This window comes from Strigops habroptila, chromosome 7 (assembly GCF_004027225.2).
Source record: "Strigops habroptila isolate Jane chromosome 7, bStrHab1.2.pri, whole genome shotgun sequence".
NCBI classification, from domain to species: Eukaryota; Metazoa; Chordata; class Aves; order Psittaciformes; family Psittacidae; genus Strigops; species Strigops habroptila.
Window position 1 is genome coordinate 59,491,737 of NC_044283.2, and position 25,155 is coordinate 59,516,891.

At 47.0% G+C, this 25,155-nt stretch overlaps 1 protein-coding gene across 14 annotated transcripts in view; it reads right to left on the reverse strand.

The window, feature by feature from the left end:
• Positions 1–6,274: 6,274 nt before the first annotated feature.
• SEC31A (SEC31 homolog A, COPII coat complex component) overlaps positions 6,275–25,155 on the reverse strand; it is a 43,388-nt gene continuing 24,507 nt past the window's right edge. For 3 of the 14 annotated variants that reach the window (XM_030491319.1, XM_030491320.1, XM_030491325.1), the window contains 11 exons: positions 24,370–24,543; positions 23,631–23,804; positions 20,887–20,979; positions 20,117–20,246; positions 18,818–19,171; positions 15,094–15,141; positions 13,356–13,414; positions 11,035–11,307; positions 10,534–10,653; positions 7,807–7,878; positions 6,275–6,864 (listed from right to left, as the gene is read on the reverse strand). In XM_030491319.1, the coding sequence (XP_030347179.1) occupies positions 6,685–6,864; positions 7,807–7,878; positions 10,534–10,653; positions 11,035–11,307; positions 13,356–13,414; positions 15,094–15,141; positions 18,818–19,171; positions 20,117–20,246; positions 20,887–20,979; positions 23,631–23,804; positions 24,370–24,543 (1,677 nt within the window). In that variant the 3' untranslated portion in view covers positions 6,275–6,684. Of the gene's footprint in view, positions 6,865–7,806; positions 7,879–10,533; positions 10,654–11,034; positions 11,308–13,355; positions 13,415–15,093; positions 15,142–18,799; positions 19,172–20,116; positions 20,247–20,886; positions 20,980–23,630; positions 23,805–24,369; positions 24,544–25,155 lie in introns of all 14 variants that reach the window. The other 11 variants (XM_030491330.1, XM_030491322.1, XM_030491326.2 and 8 more) reach the window with 11 other exon arrangements.

Below are 25,155 nucleotides of genomic sequence, written 5' to 3' on the forward strand. Positions count from 1 at the left end.
AGCAAGGAAATAAGGAGACCTGGGAGCATGTCTCTTTGGAAAGGCAGGTTGAAAGCACTCACCCTGACTTGGCCTCTGCAGTCTATTAAAGCATTGAACAGGATAGATGTCAGTCATGTACGCTCACACAGTTGCAAGCGATGCTGCCTGCCTTCCACAAACATTCCTGCCACCCTGGCAAGAGGTAAAAAATAAACACGTGGAAACGAGATTTTAATCTGAGTCACACATGAATGCATCCATGAAGGCTCCCTCTGCCACAGGTGTGCATTGCCACCAGTGTGCATTAGTGCGATGTTACCTTTGCACACAGAACTGTAAGTTTCGTACCCTACTTTTGTTTCCAGTTCACAGCATGGAAAGCAGGTGATCGACGATGACATGACAGATGTGGCTGGATGTCCTCTGGGCGCAGGGCATGCTGATGTTTAGGGTGACACTCTTGGGTATCTTCTGTGAAAGAAAAGCTCTCATGCCCCTGTCCTAGCGACGCCAGTTGCATGCAGAGAGAGCTTGTCAGAACTGGAAGGGGGACATTATCCTGTACCCAGCCCACCTGACCTGTGGCCAGAGGAGTCCCTACTGCTCATAGAGTTGCTGGTCCCAGTGGAGGAACAGATGAAGCCCAAGCCAGACCAAAGTCACCCGTTTGAGAGTGTCCTCATGAGTGGAGCCCATTGCTGTTCCCCTGACCCCAGAAATCACCGCTCAGGCAGTGGTGCTTCAGTGACAACACCAGTTCATCCCAGGCTGGCTGCAGTGGCTGTGGGCAGCAGCACATTTTGGAATGCAATGCTGTGAAAACATCTCTGTTTTAAAAAGCTACCCAGCTGTGTAGATCATGATGTCAGGACTATGTACCACAGACAGAGATCTGGACTGCTGGGCTGTGACTGTGCTAGTACCCAGAGATTCAGAGAAAAGACTTTGCAAATCTGACTCCTACTTCCCTTGGTAAAAAATAATAAACATTCCGTGAGCCAGACTTGCCTAGAGAAAAAAACTGAGGAGCTGCAACCAAAACATCAACAAACTCAAAGGAGATTTTCTCAGTAAACACTCCAGGGTTCATATTTTTAAAAGTGAAGGATTGAGTCCAAAAAAAGAATGCCTGTGTGTAGTTCAGAGATCTGGGAACTGCTTGGTTTTGTCTGCTGCGCTTAACAGTGAAGGTGTAGTGACTACAGACGTGCTGGAACTGAGAATTCAAGGTAGTGTTTGGGGAGAAAGGTTACAGCCTACCTCACCTCTGCACATCTTGCCTTTGCCAGCAATCCCAGATGGACTTCCCACTGTTATGCATGTCTGTCTCCTTGCTAAATTTAGCCTCTTCTGCTGCAATAATGCCTTTTCTGTGAAGGTGAAAGAGGCACCTGACATGTAGCTGTGGTCTGGGTTACCTGTATGTAGCCCTCGGTGCTACCTTTATAAGTTAGTTAGCTTATAGCTAATTGACTTCAAGTAAGTTTCACTGTTTTCTGCTTCAGCACAGCTCTTGCCCAAATCTCACTGATGGGCGAGAAGACTGAACTATGGGCTCTGTCCCCGTGGGGCAGAGTGCCTTTCTGAACCTGCTTGAAATGCTGCACCAGGCTGCTTAATAGATAGGCATCAAGTCCAACCATTACCCCAGAACTGCCAAGTCCACCACTAAACCATGTCACTAAGGGCCTCAATGAGAACACAGAGAGTATCATTTTAATGCTACTGCTGCCCACTACTATCACACTACAGCACAGAGCTATTTGAAATGTTGACAAGAGTTGGTTTTTTTTCTTTTCTCTTGCCATGAAAAATGAAGTAATGACCCCAAAGCATTGCTCAAATGAAGGCCTTTAGCGGTAAAGAAGGAAACAAAGCCTAAAATATCAGAGGGACAAGAAATATGTGCTTAAGGTTTATGTATTGAAGTGAATTCACATAGTGAATGTGTACCTGGTAAAGCAGCTGATCAACAGGTTCCCAAGAAGTCTCCCTTGAGCTGTCCAGGCAGGCACAGATTTACTGATGAGGTCAGCTGCAGGTGTCTTTTTAGGGTGCTCCTTAATAAATCTCTTAATTAGACTCTCTCCTGGCTAACTTGCAGCTCTAAAGCTCACAAGAATTTTAATTGGCTTTAGCCTCTTTTGAGCAAGAGTTGCATTAAATGTAGCCATACATCCTGCCAGGCCATTTGATGATAAATCTGTCTGATTCGCCCAGCTGACAGAGGAAACATAGGAATGACCAACTCAGCATGCAGCAAGTCAAGGCTGGGAGATTACCCTGAGCTTCCCCATTCAAGGTTGGACGCTTTGAAACTGTTCGTTATCAGTACATTATTTACTACACTCCTCACTATACTTTGACAGCAGACTTGGCTCTTGTTCAAGGCTGAGCGACTCAGCTTGGCACAAGCACCCCAACGGGACACTCAGCATCCCCTGCAGGAGAGGCAGAATCAGGCAGGGGCAGATGTTTGGCCACAAAAGTCTGTTTTACCCTTAAGCTCTGAGCCATGCCTAGCTCTATACATGCTGCCCCATTTTTGCAACAGATGCTTAACGCAGCTCACATCAGCAAACCCTGATGGGTGCCAAGCCACGTGGGATTGCAGATGTGGTGGGGGGGATAGGAGAGGGAAACATCTGTCCCAGGAGCTCCTCTTTTTAACCCTCTCAGGCATAGCAGAGTGTCTAGGCAGGCTGACAACATGGTGGTGGTTGTGCTGCTGAAGCAAAGGACCAGCATAGTACTGAGGGTGATGACAGAGCTGAGGGAGCCTCCAGGACTCAGGAGAGGTGCCACTACTCTCTCTTTTTTGCCATGGTTGCCAAAACATGCCCCCTTCCCTCCATAGTTTTGGGGGATAAACAGCTATGGCAGCCTGATCTCCCTCCCTTCTCTCTTAATAGCTCACTCAATCTAGTATAAGGCTCCCTTCTGGGCAGAGAAAACAAGGTTACTAAACAGTAAACCCACGTTCCCAATCTGTATGTTAGGGAACTGTGTTACCCAAAAGGCACAACACAGAACAAATCTGATGTAAACATGGCACAGGCTAGAAATGCTGCAGTGATTAAAATACAATCTTCAACATTCATGTCTAATGCTGACCTTGGGCTTCTGCCAGCAAAACCAAGGTAAATCCATTACAGAGCTTCACAGGCAGAAAAAGGTTTTCACTCAAGTACTGTACTTGGAGGTTCTGCCCCCAGAACAGCCTGCTCTGCAGTACTGCCCCTGTTACACCACCACCTCTCTGCCTCGGAACTGCATTAACACTGCCCCTTCCCACAAACTCTGCTACCGGTGCTTTTGCCTGGATGGTGGTAACTGCAGTAGCAAGATACCTCCTTGTGCCAGTCGCCGTTGGACAACACCCACACTGCTGCAGATTACATCCTTGAATCTCCTTCCATCCCTCCCCATTTCTGGTAATTCTGCAGCCTTGGGGGGGCCGCACAGAGCAGCAGCTCTGTTGGCATTAACGCCATGGTATAAATCTTCTCATTCAGCAAGATCAAAATTAGGCTGTTTGGGGCCAAATTCTTTACCAGTGTAAATTGGCAGGGCTTCATTGCCTTCTGTAAACGAAGATGGCCATTTGCATTTATAACATCAGATGGGTGGCTAATTGCTTGGCATTCCCTGAAGATATGAACAGACGGCAGCATAACTGGTTAACTATTATTATTCATCGCACCTGCTCTGAGGAGAGAAGCAGCAGATTTTCACATCCACTCCTCTTATGTACTTAGGCAGTGCAGTTTTCCAGTCCCGAGCTCTTGAGGACAACCGAGGCAAAGGACAGCTTTCCTTTCAGCAAGATTATGCCATTGTTGATGTACAGCATCCAGGCAAGTGGTGCATCATCACAGTACCCAAAGATACTGTCACCTCAAAATACCCCCAGTGTTTCTCTCTGATTTGGTGGTCTCATTTTTGACCACTTCAATTTCCAGACGAAGCCTACTCATGGGCAGCTCATACCACATTTGTTCTCATGCTAGCACTGCCCTTTAGCTCCAATCAGCCTGAATCTTGCGCTCTTCACTAGCTGAACAAGTAAAGTTTATTTAGTTTCTTCCCATTAAACAAACTCTTTGGTCCCTGGCATCTCTGTGCCTTCCCAACTCTCTTCTCACTTGGCATGCTCTTTTAACACGGATGGGAGGACCACGAAGTCTTGTGCAATGCCATTAATGTTCCCTGCCTTCTACAAAGCCACATTGTTCTGAGCACTGTTCCCAGCTAATCCTCTCACATCTTGCTGCTCCTCTTATTCTGAATTTAAGAGCTTCCAATTTACAGCAGTGCTTTTGCCCACAACCCTGCACCTACCAGAGTGCATCCCACTTCTGCCACTGCTGTGTCTCCCCAGAAGCAGCCATCTTCACAAAACTACGGACCATGTGGATGTCCTTCACAAGCACCATTTGCCACCACTCCTGCTTCTTGTTCAGGAGTACTCCCAAAAGACACAGGGAGACCACATGCAAGACCAGCTTCTGAATTTCCCTTCCAGTCTTCTTGCAGCACTTCCCCTCTGCCAGTTTGGTCCTGAAGTACTAAGATCCTCTTTTCCCTTTCTTCCTGAATCACAGACACAGACACATCTTCCTGGATCACAGACTCATCAAGCCAGCCCAGCACACTTGCTTTTCACCCTACTGCGGGTCTTTTTTAATTCCCATTTACCTTTGAATGTGTTCTGTATATGAAAATCTGTTCTTTCCCACCTTGAATCAAGAGACAAGGGGCTGGGTTTCTCTGGCTGGACCATGCCATTTGCTCTGACCATCCATACTGAAGTTCAGTGCAGCAGGCCTTTCCACAAGTGCAGAGATCCCGGGGAACTAAGCCGTTTGAATTCTGCTTTTGCTGCAACATTCCTGCTTCTGTGCAGCTGCTTTTATCCTGCCTTCCCTGTTATCAGGGCCCCAGCATTTCATGCCAAGCATGCAGAAAGCAGTCCCAGGGGAGGAAAGGTGGAGCACCTGAGCTGTTACCATTCTCATCCGCACTGGGAGGTGCTGCAAAATTGATTAGATTATATGGTCACAGCACTCAGGAGTGGGGCTGGTGACCTCAGTGTTTTTCACACCGAAGTAGGCTGCTGTTTCCTTATTACCAGTTTTTGGCAGCATTAACATACTTCATGTTTTTGATGTGATTTGGCCAACACCAGAGTCTGCTGGGCAAGGGTGAATAAAGAAGGATATCTGCAAACCTTCCACATGACAGAAGCAGAATACAATCTACTTGTAACACTGTTTAGAAACCTATAGCCTAGATGAAGGGGAAAAAAATTACTCCGACTGTTTTTTTAAACTCCTGAAACAAAGCAACTCCAAATTGGTGCTTTATATTCACCAATTATAAAAGCTTATGAGATTAGAAAATGCTGGGAAGGAAATAAAATTAAGCTCAATTTTGCCATAGGAATGGAACAGTTCTGCCTGACAACTCTGTAGCTCATAATCAGTTTAAGTCACAGAAGCCAGCAATGACTTGCATTGTTATTTATAATATTTCTTCCAGTTTCTATTGCCAAACCTACATTCCACAGGCATTGATATTTTAGGTAGTTTTCAGGCAGAACTGCCTTTTTAAAAAACAAAAACCACCCCAAACCCTGGACATTTCTTCCAATTGCTGTTCTTCCTAGACATACTTGCTAGTCATGGCACACCGTTTCAGGTTTTTAAAGCTTAAAGCCAGCTCCAGCTGTGCCACAGGAAAGGACAGCACGCTGTGAAACTCTTCCAACCCAACTTGCCGATGGCCAGCAGAAGCATCCTTGCAGTTTCACAGCGCACCAGAGGCAGCAACCTTCAGGTTCAGGGGACTGCAAGAAACAGTTTGCACCTTGTTTACACACAAAATACCGACGTGTCTGTACGGGTGGCTTAAACTGCTCTGCATTATTTCTTCTCTGAGCTTTTAAGACGACACAGCTGTGTTCAGAATCCTTGCTAAACCTTTCTTTGAAATGTAAATCTCTTACTCAGTATAAATGTTAAACACAGCTTTTAGTGATGAGCACGGAGGTAAAAAAAAAAAAACACATCCTCACCCCTAGGTTGCAACAGAAAGCCGCCCACTGTGCTCCGGTTTCAAAATCTCCAAGTTGCACTTCATAAAGACACATTTTAATAAATTAACATTTATTGAAAATATCACATCAGCCTTTATTTTGCTCATTTGCCCCAGTGCAAAATTAAGCTATTTAACATGTAAATGGTAATAACAGAACTGCAAGCAGCTTCATAAAATGAAAGACCAAATACACTTATAATACGATCAGACTCTTTAATCTGGTGGAAGGCAGTAATCTGGTTTAGGGTCTGATACACAACCTATCTTGTTGTTTTAACACATACATCTGTTGTTAAAAGCCACTGTTTAGCAGTATAACATGCATCTAAAAATTGACAATATGGGGCATAATTCATTAAATATACTATTTGTAGACAAGAATCATTAGGGATGGGAAAAAGATTAAAATAAAAAGAAAAGCACCAGAGCTCCATGGCCCTCCTAGAACGAAGTATTCTGCAGGGAGAGTGTAATGCCATTTGTCAGCGCTGTACTGCGACATGCCGTGAGGAAGTAGCATTTGGTCCATTTCCTGCATGTTTGCTGTAGAAATGCACTTCTTTGGAAAAGCAACCCTCAGGGCTTTACAAATGCAGGGTTCCTTCAGACACCCAGCTTATTGGCCTGGGTGAGGACAACTTTCAGAACTGGCATGAAAGCAGAGGTCTCGCTGAAGTTGCTGGTGCTGACTATGTGTGTGTGGATGTTCAGTCCTTCCTGGTAGTTGCGGGTTTCGATGCTCTTCACAATGTTGTGCAAACCGTTAACGATGGTCGGAGAGAGCTGCAAGGAAGCCAGGCAAGGCAGGTCAGCAGAAGGAAACAAACAGTGTGTACACTAGTGCTAGAAAAATCCCGTGTAACATCTGGCCCTCAGCAAAGTGCAGCAATTAGTTCCTTTCTTTAGATAGCCATCTCCTGTGCTGTACCGCATTGGGAACAGCCACTGGGAGGTCTAACAGCAGACTTCAACCAGAACATACCTTCTCTGCAGTACTGCAAAGCCCTGCTAGCCTTCACTGCCAGCCCCTGGATGCAATTCCTTGAGGTATGAGACCTGCTCTGACAGACTCTGGCACATGAAAGACCTACTGAGCTTTCATGCCTTTGCATAAAGTTCATTGCTCAGCAAAGATAGCCTGACACGTATCTAATCCTAAGGTACTAAGAGCTCTGAGCCTAGTCCTTTGTTCTGCCACAGACCTCCAGAAAGGCTTTGGACAAATCACCAGATCTTCAGAAGTACTCGCGCATTTGCCTTCCAGTGAAGCCAGAGAGCCTCCAACATTTAAAGCTTCTGGTTTGGGGTGTTTTTTGACCCCATGCTGCATGTCTCTCACTTTCTGGTGGAAGCAGAGGAACTTGCTGCGTTGGCTCATTCTGCCAGCAGCTGGGGACAGGGACCCTCTGGATGCAGTCACCTAGTGCCTACTGCAAGGAGCTCTGCTCTGGCGCAGCACAGTCACTGCACAGCACCATAAAACTCATGACGTAACCCCAAAACACTAAGGTCTGCACAGCAAGCACTATAACTGTACATAGCTGTTTGTGGGAAATGCATGGAAACACACAATAGATGGATTTGAAGCATGCTTCTGAAGAACGAGCAAGCCCCTGCTGCATATTGCAGAGGGGTCCACACCACTGATGAATTTCTTGGCTGTATCTGCAATATTTGATGTAAGGAGAGGAGGTGCAGAGGGGAAGGAAGTAAACCAGAACTTACTGTCTGTTCCCTTAGCTTGTCATACAGAAACTCCAGGCGTTTATTTGCATCATCTAGTTTCCGCTTGGTTTGCTGCAAGAAATAGATAAATTAAACCACAGTAACTTTAAGAACACCATACTGATCTGATATCATTGCAAGAGGTCCACACGGAACATAAAGTCCTTTCTCAACAACATTTTTCCAACACATAATTTGAATTCTTTGCTCTGTACTTTTCTCCCCTGATTTTGCTAGGAAAAAACCACATGATATCACTGCAGTTCTCCACACTTAACTGCTCTAGTTAGCTACAGAGAATAGTAAACTGTGGAAGTGTATCCCAAAAGCCAATGGTCATTTGCAAAACCCACTGGTATAGAAGATATGGAAAGTAAGAGAATTCTGAGTTGCAGCATCATTTTTTCTATGGCTTACTGGCAAAGCATAATGATAGATGGATAAAGTTATTACTGGAATCAAGTATCCAGGAACGTCAATGAGAGCTTAAGGGCACATGCAGTCACTGAATGTACAATCTAGTCGCCATTTATGGCAAATCCTAATGGTATTTTTCATTATGTTATTAGTAAAACCCAGAGTTTGTTTATAAGCTTTCACTGTCAACAGAAAAACTAACAGCTTAACCCAAACTGTCCTTAGAGATCCTTGGTGCTTGGAAGTACGAAAAAGTTGGTGGTCAACAGCAGTAGAAATGGCATCAGTGCACTCCTAAATCAGTACACACATCAATCCACCTCCACTTAGCATAGTGCCATTTCCCCTGGCAACTGGAAACGTTTCCCTGGATTAAATAATTGCCCAGAGAGAAAACAACAAAGCCTAAGGGAATGCTCTAGCTCAGGGGTAAAGACAGACCAGTGGCTGTCTGCTGTGCTGGAAATTAGGGAAAGCTGTTCAGATGGCAAAGGGCATAAAGGAGAACATGCACGTATATCTCAGGCCACGTGTGGAAAACCCCTCAGCAGTAGTTATGTTGTAAGAAACTGAGACAAGTAAGAAGAAACTGTACTTGTACCCCAGAAGAAGCAGATAAGAAACTGGCTAATTCTTTTGGACTGGCTAACTTTCTCAGATACATGACTTTGGAACAGTAGTTTCAAAACCTGTGCAAAGGTGTACATGCTATGTTAATTTTACAGATGGCCAACTAAGGCAAAGAGAAATAAATTGTCTTTAGTAAACAGCGTCTCTCCAGCCAAAAGAAATAAGGTGAAAGAAGTGCAAACTGGTTGTTCTCCTCACTCATTGCTTCTTGTTCCCATTGTCCCCTTCGGAATGTTGTAACTGAGTAGTGTCTGCGTTTGTTCTGACAGTAACTTATGTATACGGTCAGAGTGGCGTCTCTCAGTGCTGCATGCTGGAAACACTTGCTCTGCCTAAGAAAAATCAGACTTAAGAAGCAAGGGAAATGTGTTGGCAAAGCAGAAAAGCAATCCTTGGGTGTAGATATGAACTGAATGCTTTTGCCTTCTTTATGCTTGGGAGAAGGGGCAAGCAGAGGAAAAAAAGGTGAACGGGTCCATGCAGTATATGACTTCTATGCCTGCACTCAACAGCCTAACCTTTAAAGAAAGAATTTTGAGCAATCAAAGGCTACTGAATCTTATGATGTCTGTCCATAGAAAGGTCTATAGCCTCAAAAAGTTTCTGTAAAGGAGTGCATGAGTGAGTCCACCGTGAAACTGCTGGGCTGAGATCCACAGGGAAAAGGAGGAGTATGTACATGCAGATGTCGAGTCTAAACTACAGACCCAGCTGGAACTGTACAGCAGACATAAGACAGAAGTGATGCCATACGCCCAATATACTCCCACAGCCACTGCCAGAGCCCTCAGCACCCAGTCACGGTAACAGAAGCGAGAGTCTGCGCTGCTGACCAAGCACATTTAGTGCACAAAGCCCTCTGCACACCACCAGCCTGTCTTTCATCATCCACCTTTCAGCACGTGGCAGGCACAAACTGAACAGTCAGCATCTGGGCTTTGGGGCAGTGTGTTATTTACTGACCACTGGAAATAAATGAGAAGCTTTGAGACAGATGGCTCGTTTACAAAGTACTGACTGCTACAGAAGAGGTTTCTCCCATCCATCTCCACTGGTCACATTAAAGCTCATAACCTTCCACTTCACTGCTGTGTTTTCTCCTTTTGAAATGAGTTTGTCGCAGATCACAGCTTACAGATCAAAATCTGAGGCATGTACTCATGTATGTGAGCGTTGGCCCAGATCTGGCATAATACCAGCTGCTTCCTGCTCTGAATTGTAAGCAACAGTTAAGCAAGCGTACAGGGCATGTCTCAACACTGATCACCTAACAGAAGGAAGGACAGCCCTCTCTGAAGGTTTTAAAAATGTTAATTATTTTTTTAACCATCAACATCAAAACCCCAACAGTAACCAATTCCAACCCTCCTCCTTAGGGAAGAGAAGCAGAGGGGGCTGCAGTGGGTTAATTCCCTGCCCATAAAGAACACCATCCTGCTCTGCCCATGCTGAGGGCTGTAAGGACCAGAGTCAAAGTGCTCGGGCAGCTGGGCTGTGCTCTGGCCGCAGGTTGCACATCCTACATGCATGTGGCTTTTCTACACATCACTTGTGGCTGCTCGAAGCAGCTGTTAGAAGGCAGCAGCTATCTCAGGGGAGGCTTTGATGGCTGGATGTGCTGCAGGTGCCAGCACATTCACCCAAACAAAGGGGTGCTTTGAGAACACCACAGAGACCTACCGGATCGGAGGCAGACAGCAGGCACCTCTGGATAAGAGCTTCAAACGTAGTCTTCAGAATAAGGTGCTCCTCAGGGATGGGCTTCTTGGTAATCTTCTCTGTTGGCAGTGCCTGCACATGCTGTGAAACACAGAGCAGGTGAAGCTTTTTCCAGGTCATAGTGACCACACAGTTGTTTTCAACTAAACTAAGTGGCATTATTAGCCAGCTTGGCACAACTCTTATTTCTTCCCTTCTGCGTGTGTGGAGGTAATGTTATCAGCATCTGCTGTCGCTCCCTCTGGAGAGCTGTGAAGTCGCAGAAGGGAACAGCTTGCTGGTCCATACTGAGTATTAACTGCAAAGAGGTAGCGCCTAGGTGATCACAGTAGCAAAACAACAGTGTGGTGCAAAGTTAGTGACTAAAAACTCTGCAGTACACTTTGCAGGTGCAAGAAATGCCTGGCCAACAGCCTCTGCTGACGTACAAACCAAATGGGTGCAGTGCTGGGGCTACGTTACCTGGATGGCATTGCCAATGGGAGCCCCAGGGGCACCCTCCGTGCTGGGTTTGGAAACAGCGGGCGGCATGCTGGGTGGCCCCAGGGGCTGGGAAGCAGGCGGGCAGCCACCCTGCAGCACTGGCTGCCCTGCGGGGACGTGCGGCGGCTGGAAGCTGGGTGCACCCGCCGGTGGTGCCGGAGCTGGAGGCTGCTGCATCTGGGACTGCGGATCCGCCAGCGGGTTCATGATGGGGGATGTGATGGGAACCGGGGGCAGGAAGTTGTCAGGGACCTGGGAATAAAACAACAAACGGTGCATTTATGCTGCAGGCAGCTGCAGGCAGAGCACAACACCCAGCTCCTGCTGACTGCCAACCCACAGCAACCGAGAGCTCTGCCAAGCAGTACACTAGCCCCCGGGATACTGAAGTAACAGGGGCAGGGATGCAGGATTTCAGTCTGGTTAAACAAACCCATTCCTCTGGCTGCAGCTGCAAGTGCCCTGAGGCAGTAATATCCTCCAGGATTTCCAGTCCTGTGTGCTCTGCCTGGCACAAGAGCTGAGTACAGGCACCTCAAATCAGAACCACCTTCCCTCTGCTAAGGGCACAGAACAGGGGTTTGGCAGACCAGCACTAACAGAAGAGTTGCACTAATGAAAACTAACCCACACCATCTACTCTTACTATTGGGGTCATTATATTTAGATTTTTTCATCTCACTTTAAGGGTACATTTTTATTCACGCAGTACATAGGTCACTGCTAGCCACACACACCAACAAAGCTTGTGAAAGCCTCTCAAGCTTCTGGCAAACAGGTTTGCACTAAAACAGATTATGAGTGCATTTCAGATCCATCCCTAAGCATCTGCCAGTCTTTACACAGAGGCATTTCAGGAGCATTTGGTAGAGGGAAGAAACAACAAAATGAGCTACTGGCTTCTGCTATGCATCATACAGGAATCCAAACAAAAGCAAGCTCCCATGGGAATGCACACATTTCTTTGGGTGTGCATGGAAAAAGGAACTATTACAGAACCCTGAATGCTACCTTGAATGAAAGAAACCAGAATTAAGCTAGTGGTTTGGCACAGCAAGAAAAACATTCCCAATCCAGCACCAAAAAAGTCAGTTATAAAAGCAATGAATCACAGCAATAAACTTTTGAGTAGTGAATAAGTTCTTAGGTGGAAAACAGTTGCAAATTATGCTGCGGTTTGCAATGTGGTGAGTCATTTTATAATATCCTAAACCACTGCCTCATACAGTGGACATAAGGGAAACAAACACAGAAACATTTCTGACAGAGTTTTGCTGAATACCCAACAGGGAATGCAACAAACATGGATCCTCATTTAGAAGGGAGCCAACCCTCACGCCCTGGCTATGGCAGAAATTCTGGCTGTGACTCACACACAGCAGCAGCGAAACCCCTGTTTGCAGAGGGTGCTGCTTGAGCTCCAGCAGTTATTCTCACTGACAACTTTCCTCCTTCTACTTAAGAGCCTGAAGCCCTGAAAGGCAGCATCCTGGCTGCTGTGCAACAAATGTCGCAGCACTGGGGCAGTCCGCAGCACACAAAGCATCCCCATATCCATCCTCCAAAAGCTTCTTAATCTCGAACTGCAGAGACCAAAACCCAAAGGGAGACTTCTGCCTTCACCACCACCCAGACCTTGCCTGCTCCAACTTCTTTTCTTCTCCCCACACTTTTACACACACCAGACTGACTCTTGCAGCAGGCTCAGAGAGCAGCGGATGACGCTGCTGTGGGAATACACAAGACTACAGCAGCACCAGGGGATGAAAACGCTCTTTGCTCTGTGCCAACTGTCCCCAGTTATTCTGTCCTGCTGCAACCTAAATCCGTTTTAGAAAACTACATTGTCTCCATCATGAAAATTGTCTTACTCTCAGTAGATCTCTCAGGGTCAGACCCTTAATCAGGAGAAATGGCTTTCAGCTCCGGCAAAGTCAGTAATCTGTAACAATTTGCTTGGCCTCATCATTTCATGCAAGTATCATTTCCTGCAAAACTCATCTGCTTTACTGCAAATGAAAATAGCCTGAGGTATTTTCTTCCCTCAAACCAGGATCAATGTTATTAACAACCACAACTTTAGCAAAACCCCACCATCTCTTTAGAGGCTTAAATACTTGGAGAGATAATGCATATTGGAGAGGCATAAAGGCCATTTGTGCTCATGAGGTTCAGCTTTTGTTTGCTGCTAACCCTTCCTTTTCCCTCTCCTGCCAACAAGTTTCCCTATGAGCAGCTGAAGTTACTGCTTTTCAAGTGGTCAGCACTCAATTGTGTTGAGACAGGATCTCCTGGAGTACCTTCTTCTTCTTGGCAGCTCTGTTGAGGGCGGGAGGATCATTCCAGCCATTCTGAGGCCCTGGGACAGAATGAAAACAGACTGTAAGTACCTTGGAGGAGTGCAGTGGTGTCTTTTTGAGCTCAGCCGGGCCAGCTCCTCGCCCCAGCTCTGCTGGCAGGGGCTTGGCAGAACCCTTGCCTGCCTGTTCCTCTGCCCTTCCCTGGGGGCCAGCACAGCTCCTGTGCCAGCCAGAGCTTCCCGACACGCCAGCCATCAGCCGCTTTGGGCTCTGCGCCCACTGTGCAGGTTTGGCATCCTGACCAACTGTTCTCAAGTTGGACAGAAGTAGGTTCCTTTTTTCTTTAACAATAACTTTTTCTTCTCTTGCAGGAAAACGCCTTTGAGCAGACACCTTTGAAAAGGCAGGCAGTTGCCCAAAACACAGCTCTGCTACACAGACTGTATACGTGAAGAGAAACTTCAGTTACCAGTGAAAGTTTCTCCCATCTGTATAATATGAGAAGAAACGAGAACCAGTTTTGAACTTTTTTTCCCCATGATCAGTGTAACATTATCATAGCCATTAAGCAGCAGCAGAGATGTCAGAACCCATGGGTGAATAAGACCACTAAGCTGCATCCATTCCCCCAAGAGCTGCTGCTGCTGTGATTGTGTACTGTGATAGATCTACAGATGACAGTGAAGACCTGTTCCCCAGCAACACAACACAGAGAGAGGAGGCATAAGAGGCAACCGGAGCCTTAAACACTTCAGGCTAGATTCACCCAGGCACCCTGGAGACACAAAAGAGCCATAAAAACAGGTTTCCCCTGCCAGCTACAGCACATTTATGGGTGCTTTGTGTCCCAAAAGCAGAGCAGAGGTGCTGGAGCAAGGGGGCAAAATCTAGCTTTTTGCACCAAGCGCAATTTGTTTGAAACTGAAAGCAGCACAGAGGATATCTGAGCAGATTCACAGTCCAGCATGAGGTTCTGTACCAAACCTTCTGCTCTTCCAAGAAAGCACGCTCTGTGCAGCTGCAAGATTGGTACACCAAAGCTCACACTAGTGCATTATAAGTAGGTACTCATTTCATCAGGAAAAGCATGTAATTGGAACCCCAGCATTACCTTGCCCAGTAATCAGCATTTATTGCACAAAAAGCCAACAAGACCAAATCCTTGTTCAATGGACTTTTTCACCACAGTGTTAGCAGATAAATTCACCTTAGACAGAAGAGCTTAAAATCACTGCAGAATTTGCTCAATTTATCTGAAATTTCATTTGCTCTCAAAGCTTTTGTTAAACAATCCAGAGCATGTTAAAGGGCCAAATGAAAAACAATTTAAAACCCCTTTCACATCTGCTTTGTTTTGAACCAATCTGCCCTCTCTCAACAGTCGTGCCCCAGGGGCTCCTCGGTTCCTAACTATCCAGAATACCCCAGAGTATTTCTGATACCGTAAGTCTAGTTTCTGCAGTGCTGATAGTGGTAACATGTTAAGAAAATCTCCCAGACTGTTACTGCTGTTAATTTCCTGGGATAATTTGCCATAAAAAAGGAAAACCAGGATTTACTTCTGTGGTTAAAAACTCCAGATATGTTATTGGTTTTAATTAAGGAATTAAAAATGGATTTTATTAAAGTCTAATTGGCAAACAGCATTGCACTTCATGTTCTCTGAAGATGTGCATTATTGATGTCTGTTCAATTAATTTCAGGTAGTGGCTGTAATTATGTTCAGGTTAGGCGGTACCTAGTTCACCTGTGAAGGGAGAGGCCTGGTCTTGAGTTGGTGGGTTTTCTGCAGATAAAATGCAAAGAGAACTAAACCAAAGATTTTCTTCAAAAATAACAACAGAACTGGTCTGCAGCTTTTGACGAGCAATTTAGCTTCAATAAGCACGAGAAGTCATGGGGAAAAGCACCTAACTTAATTACAGTGCTAGTTTTGAGATAAGTCATTTGTGCAAACCACCCTGGGGAATTGTTTTTGTCTGCCTTCCCCGAAAACAAGCCTGTTGGTCTTTTCATGCTGTAAATCTGTGTTTCTGGTTGTTTCTAACAGATGTTGCTGAGTCCTGGCCCACTTTCTTACCTCTTCTGGTGTTCATGTTTCCTATTCCTACCAAGGCAGTGCAGCTAACAGACTGTTACTCTTAGCAACAATCTTCTCACCATCATTTTACCATTCCAAAAAGCTTTTCAGGAGACATTTGACTTCAAGGTGGAAGTCAAGTGTTTTCCCAAATCAAGGTGCACTCTTGACTGCATCCAGCCCAGCAGAAAAACAAACAGTGCGTTCACACAGCAGCTTTATTCCCATGTGAAAAGACACACTGCCTGCTCAGACCGAGCAACAAATCCAAACAGCAACAAATCCAAACAGCAAACAGCCAATATAGCCTTTGCCATTTCATGGGGAACAACTGTGGGGATGAGAACTCCTGGATTATCAAGTCCAACCAAGTCCCTGGGGTTGGACTGATGCGCTTACAGTGCAAACCCTTCCCCTAGCTCAGAATTGCTCTATCACAGTTTCAAACAAGATTCAAGACTCTGAAAATTAGAACTCAATTGAAAGCAGGTGTACAAAACAAAGCAAGAGAGGTTGAAAAGGAAATGAAGTGTGGGCTTTTCTTGCTTACTGGAGCTCCAAGCACAGCTTAACATACTGATGTTATATGCATTTGCAAAAAAACGTAAGCTGTTTATACAACCATTTCTAAGTGCATCTTTAAATCCAAGCCAGTTCAAAGGTCAGGTGCTTTTCAAGACTTCAAATTTGAGATCTTTTTTCTGTCCTCCCTTACCCCAGTCTTTAAATGAATCACATTTGCAAAGTGAAACATGATGTTCCCAGATGAGATCATCACCACACACAAAAGCACACCACTTCAAAGCCAAGATCAGCATCACTATACGCTCTGCACTGCAACACCCAGAGTTAAGGTGAGATCTACTATCTCCTTCTGCCTGCAGATTTCTGTGCTTCTATGGGATCTCATTCCAAGGCATCTTTCACTAAGCAATGCAGCTACTCTGGAGAATATGTTGGTGGTTAAGCATATCAAGCATGTACACTGTCATTTCTGCATTTACAAAGCAAATTTTTTTCCTTCTTTTGTTTTCTTGATAAGCGTGATCTAAAGGACAGCGTGTTCTTCAGATACCTCTTTTTTCCATAGTTCTCCAGCTGCAGGCAGCATTTGCAAGCCAACAGCCCACATGCATAAACCATCTGCCCTCGGCTCCTCACTGTGCCCTGGAGTCCACCTCTGCATTTCAGTGCAAGGCTGGTGTTTGCCAGGAATCAGAGACAAGGACAAAGTTTGGGTTCCTGAAGGTCTGACACAGCACTGGCCACCTTCTCACCACAGCTGCTGGGAAGAACACAGGCAGCACTGATAGTTCTCAAAGAGCCTGGTATGGGCAACTTTTAATCTTGAAAAGAAATGTAGCAAGGCAACGCGGTTAACAACTGCTTCAATTTCCCTTGTGTCTCTAATTTCTACTGTCTGGAGTACAGAGCTTCACCTGCTCTGAGTGTGCCGCACGGACTATGTCACTTCACTGTTAACGCGAGTGACAGATCTGAAGTGCCTGCCAGTGACACAAGTAGTAAAATGGATAAGAAAGAACAATTCTCTTGCTCCTTGCAGGTGCAGAAGCTATGCTGCCTGCATTATAATGTGCTGCTTCACACCCCAGGCTTAGAACCCTATCCAACACCTCTTCCTCTGTCCAATATAAAAATTCCTCTTGTTTACAGATACAACTTTGACATGCCCTGTAACATGGGGTCAGGAGAGATCATGGTACAGCATTTCCAAGAACAGAGAGGACACTGAATCTGGCTGCAGGTTGGAGCAAAACCACCTTCTCTCCGGTTGCAGCTCCAGCAGCTGCGCTATACCAGTCCTCTCTATCTTTTGACAGAGCAAAACACCATTTCTCTGCAAACAGGGTGGGGAAAAGAGTCTGCTGTCTGTAGGCAATGCTGGAGAGGTGAGGGCTCCCAGCCTTACAGACGCCAGAACTCACTCACAGGACTGCTGCTGCCAAGACAAAGACAAAGGCAGTACGCCTTTTCCACGCTGCATCATCCCCTAACAGACTTTTAAAGTAAGAGAGGGAGTCACAGTGGGGTCCTTAAGGCCTGTCAGCAACTCTGGAACATCCCTCAAATCCTGACAAATATTCCTCTACTCCCTGCTTCCCAAATCTGGACCGTGACTCTCCACAACTGGACCTCCTGGATGTGTAGTATATTTATGGCCAAGTTTAGAAAAGGACCGCTCATACATCCAGCACAGTCTGACATATGCAAAACTGTTGTTTCACAGGCTGCTAAGTGAAGAGGCAGGTTTGTTATCATAAGCAAGGTCACTGTCCCACTGCAAAGGCAGTTAGTTATACATCCAGGCAGTCATAAGGAGACATTGAGCCCCTCCTCAGCACATGCTCTCTCACCATGCGTGCTCAAACATGCTCTTACGTGTCAGCCACACACATATGCTTTTAATTAACATTCAGGAAAGAGACATGTAAAAGCATTTCTAAATCACTTCTTATCTTTTAAGGCATTCACAGCTACATTCTATCCCATCGCATGAAGTGGTTAGGAAAAAGATAATGGAAGTGAGCTGATGCCACAGGAAATGCTGTTAGAATTAAATATGCTGCCAACCCTGGGCTTGAATTGCCGCTCACAAACCAGGCGCAAATTACATTTCAAAGTTGTCCTGCGAGGAGAATTGGGATCAACTTCTCTGCAGCAACAAGGAAAACTTGTTCATTTTTGTATTTTGCTCACCAGCCGCATAGCAGGTTTTGACACCAGCCTCACAAGGTTAAAACTGTGCCACCATCCATCCACAGTGTACGACAGCCTCGTAACAAGACAATGCTGTAGCTCCCTGTCTTGGGCAAGTCAAAAGTTACAGCCAAAAGTAAAAAGGGGGAATGGCTTTAAACAAAAAGGGGAGATTTAGATTAGGTATTAGGAAGAAATTCTTCACTGTGAGAGTGCTGAGGCGCTGGCACAGGTTGCCCAGAGAAGCTGTGGCTGCCCCATCCTGGCAGTGTTCAAGGCTGGGTTGGACGGCGCTTCAGGCAACCTGGTCTAGTGGAAGGTGTCCCTGCCTGTGGCAGGGGGTTGGAACTGGATCATCTTTAAGGTCCTTTCTAACCCAAACCATTCTATGATGCTATGAAAAGCTTTGAGTTTGTGGCAAGGTCTGACTTGCAAGAGAAAAAATGACTGCTCATGCTGCTCAGCAAGTGCTCACTGCAGCAACACAGCCATATCATTGCTAGATTCACAGGGAAGATGATGTGGTTTAGAAATGCTTTAAATTGACCTCTAAGCGAAAGCAAACTTGGTACGGAGCATTCACAAGGAAAAGGTGCACATTTGAGTGAGTAATGAAGCAAACCCCTTCCCCTCCCTGCCTGCCCACCCTTGTCCAAGCGCAGACCTGTTCTCTGGGATGCAGGAAGGTCACTGGTTGCAGGCAGAGTACCTGTTGGTCCAGTAGGTAATGCATAAGCCACAGAAGTTGCTGGAGGTCCTGGCCTGCCATGCTGAAAGGATGCACCCGAAGGAGGAAGAGGGAAGGAAGAGGGATTCAGGCTCGTTGGGGAGGGTTGAGGCTGCCCAGGGTACAGCGGGGAGGGCATGGAGTGGGCAGGGGCAGAGGGCGGGTAAGGAGGGGTAGTATTAGGAGCAGGGTTTGGGTAAGAGGCTGAAGCAGGGGCAGCAATAGGCTGCTGAGGCTGATAGAGAGCTGGTCCCCCTGTTCCACAGGAGTACTGCTGTGCGGCCTGATACGCTACAAACAGGGAGAAAAGGCATTCAGTCAGTGAGCTCACAACAGAGGAACAAATTTCATCTGTCTCTGCTTCCTTCTCCACCTAACTCTCCTCTCTTCCTGCCCCTTCCCCCTCAAACCACTTACCTGCCCAGACAAATCCTGGCTCCCACAGCTTTGCCTGTGCTTGCAGGACTGCAAGGGCTCCCACTCTCCCTCACAGACCCTCCTGCCCAGACCCACCACGCCACTTGGGCTGGGACTGGGGCACACGGATGCTGCTGCTCTGGCTCTTTTCTGCACCACGGTAATCCTTACGGTGCCTCCCAGGGAAACACCTCAGGTTTGCACAAAGGGAAAGCCTAAGCCAAGGAAGTGAATTCAAGCTCACAGCCTTTCACTGCGTGCTCTGCAGCTTAGTTAACTTCACTGCCTCTTCTCTGCTCATCTATGCCCATTTCTTCCTCCCTGATGCCTGTACTTTCAGTGTCCTGCTTTGAGGGTGTCACTACTCTACCCCTTTCCTCACTCACCTCTACTACTGCCCTTGCCTCCTCATCCCTTCTCCCATCTTCATGGAGCCCCACTGAGAAATGGATGGCCCAGCTACATGCAGATGAGTTAGGTCCCTCTTTGCCCGGCCCATACTGCTTCTCCAGGACACCCACTGAGAGGGTTCTGACCCAACACACCCTTGGGAAGGGCCAGCTGAGGAGTGAGTTTAAGAGCCATGGGCAGACACCTCAGCAGAGACGACAAGGTCTGACAGGGGCTGCCTGATGCCTGGACCCCACCAAGAACAATCCTCTGATACTATCTCAGGAATTCCCACCCAAGGAATGTGGGACCGGCATGGTCTGAACCCTCCCATTTCCAAGGAAGGCACTGGCTATCCCCAAGTAAATGCAGCCTCATCAGTGTCTGGCCCATCTGGGTGGGAGGGAGAAGGGAGCTGCTGTTACTCACTCTGCGGGTACGTTGGCCGGGCCCCTGCTTGCGAGTACATGCTGTAATTGTAAGACGTGGCTTGCTGAGGTGGCATGTTGGGGTTAATGGCACCTGGCATGATAAACCCTGGAGGAGGTGGGTTGTCTCCCTGTAGAAAAAGATCGCAGGAAAAAGGGTAGGGTGAGATAGGATTTAGTCAGCAATGGCAATGCAATGCTGAAGTAAAACTGTAATAAAATGATCAGTTCACATTTCAAGGCCTGAAACCACATTCCCTGGAAGAACCACCAGCACAGGGACAAATGCCTCCAACCACCCCAGTGCCTTAGGGTGCCCAGCATAACACTGAAAGCACAGCCTATATGTGCAGTGACTTCAGCAGCAGCAGAGCAGCACATACCTTCCTGCACAAGGAAGAGGTCCTTGCCAGCACTGCCTGTTATTCAGGCAGTCTGAGAGTGCCCTGCCATCCACAGCTTTCAACTAAAAAAAACTTAAACATCAACTCTGAAGCTTCTAATTTCCATAGGAAAGAGGGAAAAGAAAAGTATTACCACACCACCCAGTGTGGGGCAAGGGCTGGGGGGCTCAGGTCACGCTGACCTCCCACCCAAGGCTTCCCAGAGCCACTCATCTGGGCATTGGTGAAAAAGAGACACGGAGGAGCAAAACCACGTGGAAGCTGCTCTTTCCATCTGTCCATACCAGACTGTGTCAAGCACACAGACTACACCAGGGGACATACTGGGGTGGATCAGGGGCTCGGAGAGGAATAATGAAGGTTATACCTGTGTGTCAGAGGGACAGCCTGCAGGAGGATGGCTGGGAAAGGCAGTAGGAGTTTTGTTACTCCAGGTAGTGACAGTAGGGGCAATTCTAACCTGAATCGAACAAAGAAATACCAATCATGGAAAACAAAACAATAAAAAAAGTCTAAAGGATTTCACAGAATGAGATGCAAAGAAGTGAACACTATAAGGTTTGCATGCTGGCACTTGTAGCACAGCCATAAAATCTCAGGGGAAAAAGGAAAAGTGCATTCAAGACAGATGAAATCACTGTGCGCTGAAGCCAAAGTGAGTTGCAGAGAGAAGACGAAGCACAGTAGAGACACAGCTACAACAGGCTGTGGAACAAGTGCAGGGTTACATGTGCCAGTGAGCCAGGTCTGCCTCTTTTATCACACTTTCCTATTGCAGAAGCTCCCCTCAGGCTACTGCATGACACCGAGCGTTGCTAACCACAGCTGGAAGTTCCACATTAAGTTCAAACATACTGCCTCACACAAAAGCAGTCAGTTTAGATTGAGCTTTAGATGAATTAAAAAAGGTTAAAATCTGATATTCAACTCTTGCACATGCACAAACATACATCTTAACGCTAACTGCTTCCCAGCCAGTCTCTCACAGCTCCTTTCCTCTACCTTCCTTCTTTGCCACTCCAAAGCCCTTCGGTTCCATATGACCACTACTACCTTTCTGATGGGACAGAAACCAAGCACCTCCGATGCCTGTGACATTCCTGAGCAAGGAGAGGGTGTTCTGTACCTGCCATGCACAGCCAGGGTCAGGAGCCTCACACTAGAGCGCAGACAGAGGGAAAACTGTGACCTAAAGTCCTGACTGGCTCAGCTGGCTTCAGTCTGTCTCTAGCCCCATGCAGTGCTGGGCTGATGCTGCAGTCAGCTGTACAACAACCACTGTTAATGTCCGCATAACTCATCACTGGATTCAGCTAGAAGACTTTTCCATCCCCTTGCACGCCTGTTTTATTCAGATGAAAAAGAAGGTTCAAAAACTTTGCTGAAAGGAAACTAAGTTTTAAGTACATGTTCCTATTTGGGATAGCAATTAAACAAAGGCTGCCTCAAGCCTGAACAAGCCCCTATGTACACACTTCCTCAAATATGTAATTTCTTTCTATTCTGGTCCATCAGCATACCGCTGGACACCTTTCTGACACAGCATTTGTCCCTTTCAAGCCCTTTCTGATGAGCATGAGCTCCCTGGAAAGCCAAGCACACGGGGCAGCTCACTCACAGTGTGCTTGTGGGGTTGTGATACACCCAGCCTTTTATTTAATAAGCAGGACTTGCTTAAAAAATAGCTTGAGGCATTCCTGAAACAGCAGCAGGAGAGGGAACTCTGGTTTAAAAAGCATTGCCACCTAGAGGACAGCTGCTGTTTTCCACAGCCAAACGGGAAATGTGCAGCATTGCTTCTCAGAGCAATTCCCTGGTCACAAGGAGGAAGGCGACAGATGCAGGAAAGAATAGTAGAGTTAATTCTTGACAATGATGCATTTGAAGTTATACACAATGGTGTAAGCAAGGTAATCTTGTATGAAGGCTTTGTCTCTGCTGAAAACTACCTTGTTAACACCCTGGAGAGAAGGTAAAGGCATCTCTCCCTCTTGATGTCTTAGTAACACTGATGCATTTTAAATGTGCAGTTCCCTCTCCTATGGCTGTTTCAGGGATGTTTTATTGACATTAAGAGGGAGAGAACAAAGCCCAACCCACCCCCCCACACACACTTTTCAGCTCTTCTTCCTTTCTGCCCCCGTTTTTCTGGCAGGCAGTGTTTGAAGGGCAGCACTGACAGAGACATGCTTCTGCTTGTGCCAATCTCCTCTGCCTGAGGAGAACTCCCACAACACTAACACAGCTCCGCTCTCAGAAAAGCCCAGCCCAGAGCTCCTGTGGAGGGCATGGCCAGATGAGCTCCAGCTCTGTGCTGAGGGATTAGAGACTTGGTGATGCTCTTTCAAGCACGCACACAGCCAGGGCTGCCCACTGTACCACGCTCTGATGATGGCCAATGTGGTCTGGTGCAGTGCCATCCTCAAGCCACAGATAAAAGCAGGGCATCTGCCTCCCCCGTTTCTCCTCTTCCTCCCTGTACAGCCCCCAGCTCCCTTATCAGTCCCATACTCACCGGGTGTTTCTTCTGGCCCAGTTCACTCTCAGTCCAGGCCAGTCTCACACTCCTGTCCCACCCTGGCCTGTGCCTATGCCACCTGATGCCCAGCTGGGAAAGTGTTCTCATAGTAGGTTGTACCCATGACTGCCGAAACATGCCTGCAGTTTGCTATTGCCACTGCTCAGCAACTTCTGCAGCCAATGTCAGAGCTGGGAGGAGAAAATACAACAGCCCCAGGAGCGGCTAGTGAGCAGCATAAGCAAGCCCTGAGGCCTGCGGGGATAGCACATCAAGCACAGAAAAATCCTGCAGTGCTTTCCCACACAGTCATTTCTGGCAGTAAAGCACATTTTCAAACAAAGGGGGAAAACACCTGATCTTCAGAAGCAGGCTACTTTACAAGGTGTTTAACAGAGGTTCCCAGATAAGGAGTAAAGGAGGCAGGTGTACTGATTGAAAAGCAGCACTAATGGCTTTCATCACAAGGCTCTCAGTAGAGGTATGTCATAACACTCCAGCTCAAATCAAGAGAAAGGAAAAGAATTCCTCTGCCCCATCACTGCCCAGAACTCAAACACCATGTTCCTCCCTGACTGCCAGAAGCCATTTACCTGTTGGTAATACTGCTGGGCTGGAGCCTGGGGCCCTTGCATCTGCCCAGCCACAGGGCCAGCTCGTCCTTTGGGCATGGGCTGTCTCTCATACGGTGCTTTGACGGCCTCCTGTCCCTGTGGGAGCTCCCCTTGGGCTCTGCAAAGCCGGTCCCGTAACTGCACGATGTTTGGCTGCAATCAGAAAAGGACAGGGAAGGAAGGTTAACTGCACTGCCCGTCACCCAGTGCATCACACCAAGAGGCTGACTGGCCGCACACTGATGAGCTCTCTCAGAAGCCTGCTCTGCACTATTTGATTGGAATAAGTCTTTTCTGCATGAGACATGGGGCCATTGGAACTGCCTTACATGTGCCTGCCTCCCATCTTGGGCTGCATTATTCCCAAGGCAGCCTGTTGATGAATACCAGCTGATGGAAGATGAGAAATCAAAAGAAAAAAAACCAAGTGTCAGAGTGCATGTTTCACTGTGTCTGGCTTGCAGGAGGGACAGCTGCCCCTCTGGTAGCCACAAGCTGCAAGGACAAGGGTGTGAAATGAAGAGAGAGAAGAACAAAGCCATGTACCTCTGCCAGCTCAGAGAGGCCAACACAGGGAGCGGGGATACAGTCTGACCGTCACATCCCAAGGTGCATTCAAATGGCAGTTCTGCTGGCTAACTGCACCATGTAGAGAACTTTGCTTGAAGCACACTTGTTCACACAGAGAGATGGAGTAAAAGACCCGAAGGCCCTGTACCTGGTTGGTGTTTGCAGGGAGGAAGGTCAAAGCTGCAGCAATGCTGCCCTGGGCAGCCAGAAGGTTGGCGTACTGACTCATCTTCTCAGCCAAAAGGGCCCCCACAGCATTCGGGTCCACAGCCTGGGTGAGCTGCACTGCTTTGCGAAGGATTACAACTTTCTCTATTAAATCCTGGAACAGCAGGAACAAACAAACCCAAGCACATTGCGTGGAGTTCAAAGCCAAAAGTACTGCTTTTATTAATCAGGATTTCACAGCCCTATCAGCACTGAGCATATCCACCAAAAGAGTAAGCTTTCATAACAATATCTGGTGAGAGCCATGAGAGTGAACAGAAAACATCATGCCCATCACTGTTATTCGTGCTAGGGTCCTGCACATTCATTTGCAGCAGTTTAATAAGTCAGTCCTTAACCGTCTTAATCAAAAGGATCTCACAACTCCCTTGGGAGAGGTTGTCCATGGTTTTCTGGTTGTTACTGCAAAGATGGTTTTCATAGAATAGTTAGGGTTGGAAAGGACCTTAAGATCATCTAGTTCCAACCCCCCTGCCATGGGCAGGGACACCTTGCACTAAACCATGTCACCCAAGACTCCATCCAGCCTGGCCTTGAACACCGCCAGGGATGGAGCATCCACAACCTCCCTGGGCAACCCATTCCAGTGCCTCACCACCCTCACTGTAAAGAACTTCTTCCTTATATCTAACCTGAACTTCCCCTGTTTAAGTTTGAACCCATTACCCCTTGTCCTATCACTACAGTCCCTAATGAAGAGTCCCTC